Source organism: Lepidochelys kempii, chromosome 1 (assembly GCF_965140285.1).
Source record: "Lepidochelys kempii isolate rLepKem1 chromosome 1, rLepKem1.hap1, whole genome shotgun sequence".
Classification (NCBI taxonomy): Eukaryota; Metazoa; Chordata; order Testudines; family Cheloniidae; genus Lepidochelys; species Lepidochelys kempii.
In genome coordinates, this window is record NC_136380.1 from 164,608,151 (window position 1) to 164,614,497 (window position 6,347).

Sequence of the window (6,347 nt, forward strand, 5' to 3'; positions counted from 1 at the left end):
AATGGGAATTTGCATTGTAAGATCAATGTTATTCATGCTGAATGGATGGAGGGTTAGGTTATCTCCTATGGCTAGCACCATACAATATTGTTCAGACAGTTTACGTGTAAATTTATTTTACAAGATTTTATTATATTGTAAGAGATGAGCTCCAGCTACCCTGTTTGGATCATGATCCGGATTTTGAGCACCTTGAAGTTCCCGTGTCTTCAGATCTGGGGATTTGGTTTTGTCCATTATTTCGATTTGGGATATTCAGAGTCAGATCCACATCCAGATTTTAAATCTGCCCATAGTTTGGGGGCAATTTTTGTTAGGTGTTTTCATGCCTCTCTAGTGTCAAGCAGAATAGAAAATCAAACTAGAGTATGAATACTTCTCTTTCTCGGATGGCCGACTAAGTAGCCTCACCCAAAAATCTCACAGTGAAGGAGTAGATTTAATTTCTCTGGAACGATCTATACCTAGACATCTCTGGCTATTTATCAGACAATGTGATGGCAATTCAGAATCCTAGTGAAAACAGTACATTACGTACATGGCTTTATGGTTTGTTTGCCTTGATCTCCAAGAAATCAAGGCAATCTAGGGGTTGTTTTCTCCCTTACACTGATGTTTTCATGGATTGTACACTTCAAGTCGTCTTGATTCAGAATCTGGCTCTTATATTTTTCACCCCAATCATCAACAATGTACTGGTGATACGGGTCATTAGAGTGCTCTCTCCTCTTTGACTTCACCGTGCTCACAAGGATAGCCACAATAATGAAGGAGAACATTCCAATCATTACAATGAGGTACAAGATAACGTAATCAAAGTTTTCTGCATCAACTGTCGCTTGCAGCGCATCTTGTTCCTCTGTCATGTTCCGGCGCCAGTTATTCATGTAGTTAAGAAATGTGTTTTTGAAAACATCTTCCAATATCTGGGTGAAGTTTCGTAAATCCACCATATTTCCAGTGCACTGCCATTGAAAACAAATATATAGATATTTTTAATTCTGTACTATAACAACTGCAGGGTCAATTCCCTCAGTTAGCATAAAATTTAGTGCCAGTTTAGACCAGCTGAGGATCTGGTCCCAAGTGTCTGCATTTTACCATGTGTTTAGGGGATCAAGTGGGTCTCTACTCAATTTTTAGTTAAGTTCTGTTTCAGTCTGTACTCTGACAAATTGAAGAGCGTTGTCTAAGTTAGGACTCAGTAAAAGCTGAGTAAGACCGTTAGGATTTGGCTCAGTAGGAATGGTCAAATTCTGCATTGACTAGCAGCCAGGACAGTGCCATTCAAATCAATGGGGCTACACAAGGTATATCGACACAGAGTTCAGCCACCCATTTCTTGTTTCATCTAAACAAATGAAAATCTGGCATACCCAAACGCAACACACACAAATGCATTTGTAAGAGCATAATATCCAAATATGTAGCCCCCCCCCCCCCCGCCCGGCCAAAGTGCTAGCTGAGTGCCAGGCAGAGTGAGGGACAGGAGGAAGGAATCCTGCTCTTCAGGCAGGTGTTGCTGCAGAGCTATTACCCAGAGACTACTGATGCACAGTGACTGCAGTACCCGCTGTGGCCTTTGCACCCCCAGGTGGGGTGGGGGGAGAATGGGAAGAGCGTGAAGTAGCAGATTCTGTAGTCCCAACCCAGAATATGTGCCCCTACCTGTCCCATTCTTGCTGCTGGAACATCTCATTGGAAATACAGCCCCCTACACCGCCCCCTCCAAATTTTGCCCTTGTTACATACTGGAACCACACCAAGTCCATGGCCAGAGGTCCCCCTCTAGCCAGGGGTAGGATATGCCCATAGTTGTATATGTAATATTTGATGCTACTACACAATATGCCACGTTACTGCATTTCTCTCTGCGCATTGTGGTGTATCATGATTGCGGTGGGAATTGTAACTTTAGATTTTCTTTGTCTAAAAGCTCAAACAAAATGTTTATTTCTTAGGGTGGTTTTTTTTCTTGTTTAAAATAAAATAAAAAGCTGTGATTGGATCACAACTTCACAGATATTTAAGACATGAAGGGGAGGCCCACTATGATAATCTAGTCTGACCTCCTGCATAACACAGGCCTTTGAATTTCAACCAGTAATTCCTTCAGTGGATATTATTCTTTGCTACTGCATGCATAAAAACTATCAAGCCCAATGAGTTGTGGTTGAGCTAGAGTATCCAATTCAATCTCAATGTAAAGACTTAAAGTGATGCTGAATTTACCACATCCCTTGGTAAGCTGCTGCAATGAGGAATTATCCTCTCTGATCAGAATTTTCATCCTATTTCCAATTTGAATTCTTCTAACTTCATCGTCCAGCCACTGGATCTTGTTAAGTCTTCATCTGCTCAATTAAATGGCCTATTACTATCACATATCTTTTCCTTGAATGGGTGTGTGTGTGCATGTGTGTGTGTGAACACACATATTCACACAACTGTGTAAGATTAAGGTGACCTAATTAATTTTCTGTGAAAATAAGTACAATTAAAAATTGTCATGAACATTCCATTTTGTTTATTATTTATGACTTCCTGTGGAAAAGATTTTTCTATTGGAAATGAAGAATTATAAAAGAAACTTACCTCTTCTGTGCCTTCGTGTAATGAAATTCACAGCAACAATTGAGATTTTAAAACTTCACTTGCTAATGTTACAATAATCTTGAAGGGAAGAGAAAAATCTTCAGTTTCAAGAAACTGGCAGCTTGGACTAAGCTATATACTGGACAGTGAAATAACCACATTGTACTCTAGATTCTATGTTTATAGTAAATGAAACGTTAAATCTAATCTTACTGGAAAGTTAAATATTGGCTGAAAACTAACGTAATCTTAGCGGCTAACAGTGTACCACACCCTTTGAGTTTGTAACTACTGTAATACTATAAAGTTTAAAAGAACACCATGAAGGTTTTTAAGATTATAAATTGACATCACTTGTTCTGTATTGATCCATGATTCCACATTATAGGCAAAGGGTCAAGATGTGTTTTTTAAAAAATGAAAAAAAGGCCCCTTGAATAACTTCAGCGTGATGTGCTGAATACTGCATAGAGACACAGTAAAAGACCTTTTCTGCACAGCTGGTGTACTGTCACCCGAAGAGTAGAATTTTCTACTTTCCTTCCTTCCCTCCTCAAGTCACGACTATAAGTACCTTCCCTCTCCCCACACCCCCTCTCCCCCCCCCCAATCCTTCCAGCTCTTACTCTTTTCAAACATCATTTTGGGGTGTATTAGCAGGAGAGTTGTAAGCAAGACATGAGAAATAATTCTTCCACTCTACTCCGTGCTGATAAGACCTCAACTGGAGTATTGTGTCCAGTTCTGGGTGCCACATTTCAGGAAAGATGTGGACAAATTGGAGAAAGTCCAGAGAAGAGCAACAAAAATTATTAAAGGTCTAGAAAACACGACCTATGAGGAAAGATTGAAAAAACTGGGTTTGTTTAGTCTGGAGAAGAGAAGACTGAGGAGGGACCTGATAACAGTTTTCAAGCACATAAAAGATTGTTACAAGGAGGAGGGAGAAAATTTGTTCTCGTTAACCTCTGATAATAGGACAAGAAGCAATGGGCTTAAATGGCAGCAATGGGCTTAAATTGCAGCAAGGTCAGTTTGGGTCGGACATTAAGAAAACTTCCAAACTGTCAGGGTAATTAAGCACTGAAATAAATTGCCTAGGGAGGTTGTAGAATCTCCATCATTGAAGATTTTTAAGAGCAGGTTAGACAAATACCCAGCAGGGATGGTTTAGATAATATTTAGTCCTGCCTTGAATGCAGTGGACTGGACTAGAAGACGTCTCAAGATCCCTTTCCAGTCCTACAATTCTGTGATTCCTCCTTCCTTAGCTTCCCAGTTCCTCTGCCCCAGCCTTGCCATTTCCTTTGCCTTTTCCCTAGGTGCTTCAGATGGTGCACCTTCCTTTTATTGGCCATCCAGCCTCCTTTTGGAGCTCACACTGCAGGAGATGGGCTCCTCAAGCATGAAGGTCTTCTGGCCACATCCAGTTTTCTTGCAGTGGATCTCCTCCCAGAGCCACAGCACCCTTTTGGCATGTTGAGCCCATGGCAGCACCTATATGACCACGGCCTACAGCCACCCTCATTTTAATTTAATTTTGGGGGATTTTTGTTTTTTTCAGGTGCAGACACCTTCACCTCTCATCAGCTTCCTACTCTGATGTCTACCAGATAGATCCTCCAGAAGTCCTCTACCCCTCCTTACACTTCCTCTTTGCAATGATTTATATTCCAAAGGAAAGCTCATGAAAGATGTCAGCTTGATGACAGCTCTTAACGGCGAAGTCCTCGTTTTTCACGTAGAACAGGTACAGCACAGGCAGAAGCTGGGCAAGCCTCTCCATGCTGGTCTCTTTAACATGGTCTCGACCCTGACCTGGAGGGAGACCATTGGTAGAGGCAAGAGGATGAAACTCATTTTTTAAAAAGTGAATTGCACATTAACTTTGCTTCTGAACAAGCACCGTGCAGAAACCGAGCTGAAAAGCCCTTACGTCACACCTTAGACATAGCAGCGATTTACTCCAATGGGGCCGAGACCTCTTTGTTGTGAAGGTTTGTAATGGTCTGTGGCCAGGAGAAGGATGCATCGGCCCCAGCTCAGAACATTGGACTAGGCACGTGCAAATACCTAGTAAGGGACAGTTCTTCCCCAAAAGAGCATTGCCATTTTACAAGGCGTTTTGCCCCTAAGCGATTCCCAGAGAAAATAGGTTTTCCAACACACCAACCTGTGAGGAGCTAGACAAAAGCACAAGTAGTCTAGTACCATACGATCAACCTGCTCAGAGCATGCAAATGAATGCTCTTGGTATTAAAAAAAGCATTGGCCCCTGGCGAAGCTCCACTGAAGTTAGTGCCAGGCTGCCGACATTGCCATGGCTATTGCCATTGCTTCTGATGGATGACTCTCCTTGCATGAACATGTCCTAGTGCTGGTGGGCTCCCAGCAGCCTTTACAGCTACTGCTTCCATTTTGCTGCTTCCTGTGTGCATGGCCTTAGAGCTCACAAGTAGTAGGTAGTTGGCAACAGGATTCTCTCTGTTGTGCACCACAGGGACAACCATGGACATCTAACCTGACCTCCTGCATAACACAGGCTGTAGCCTTTCACCCTGAGACCAGGGCTGAATTAGGGCAATCCAGGGCCATAGGGACACCATGACAGAGGGGCCCCTGTGGAGTCCCCAACTGGAGTAGCAGTGGCAAGGGAACCTCCTACCCCCCTTCTCTTTTTAAGAGAGGCAAGAATAGCAGCATGATCCCTCTCCTTCCACCAAGGACGTCAGCAAGGGGCTCTTCTTCCCTTGGGTGCAGCAGGGACAACAACAGGGGTCCCTTTTCCCCAGCGGATGGGCAGGGATGGCAGCAAGTGGGTCCCTTTATTTACTCTGCAGCCAAGGTGTATCTGCTGGGGTGGCTGTTGTGGAGCCATGCCAGCGTGCTGGGTGTTGGAGTTCCCACTCTAGTGAGAAGCACAGGGATGTTCACCCTTCTCAAAGCTACTGGTTCAGGCTGTTGGCAGACTCAAGCAGATGTCCCTATATAGGTTATGCTTAGGCTTTTCAATGTCTTCTTCACAACCATGAGGACTAGAAACTTACTAAAAAAAAAAATCAAAGCTGAGATACAGATGAAATCACATGACTCCAAGTGGTGGGTGGCCTACAGAAGGACGTGTGGTGTCTCTGCCTCCATCCAGCTCTGTCCGCGGCTCCTGCATCCAAGCCCAACCACTTGTAGTTGAGAGGAAAGTCACCGTGAAACACTGCTAAATCCTGAGCTAGCCAGTCATTCTTTTTTCTGTGATTAGCTAGATAGATAACATGGAGCTGAATAACAACATTATTAGAGATGGTCTGAGCCATACAGTTTGGATCTGGCTTTCTAATACAGCCCACTTTAGAGAGATGTCCTTTTGATCTAGGTCTGTGTCTGGGCTTTGAATGTCCCCAAAGGTCAGGAGTGTTTGGATTTGGAGTGCTGGGGAAGGCCTGTCTCTAAATATCTTAATAGTTGTATGTATAAAGTGCCCCACCCGTGAGGTGCTCAGGATTCTGTACAATATTTACTACTTGTTCTAAAACAATAAAAGTCACATAAACAAATGGAGGGAGGACTTCCAGGAAGAGAGGAAATGGGAAAGTTCTACCTAACAGGGCCACCAGTGATCATACTAAAACACCTTGGACACAGAGACATTTTCAGTGATTACTTAAAAGTGTGGCAGGATGGACTGAGAAGGGCAGTGAGTTCTACACACGCACACACACACTTGCAGCTCAATCATCTGCCAGTCTAAGCCATAG

At 43.3% G+C, this 6,347-nt stretch overlaps 1 protein-coding gene across 1 annotated transcript; it reads right to left on the bottom strand.

The window, feature by feature from the left end:
• Window positions 1–575: 575 nt before the first annotated feature.
• Window positions 576–953, bottom strand: KCNE2 (potassium voltage-gated channel subfamily E regulatory subunit 2). Its single transcript, XM_073328565.1, has one exon. The coding sequence runs from the start codon at window positions 951–953 to the stop codon at window positions 576–578; it is 378 nt and encodes a 125-aa protein (XP_073184666.1).
• Between the last annotated feature and the right edge of the window lie 5,394 nt (window positions 954–6,347).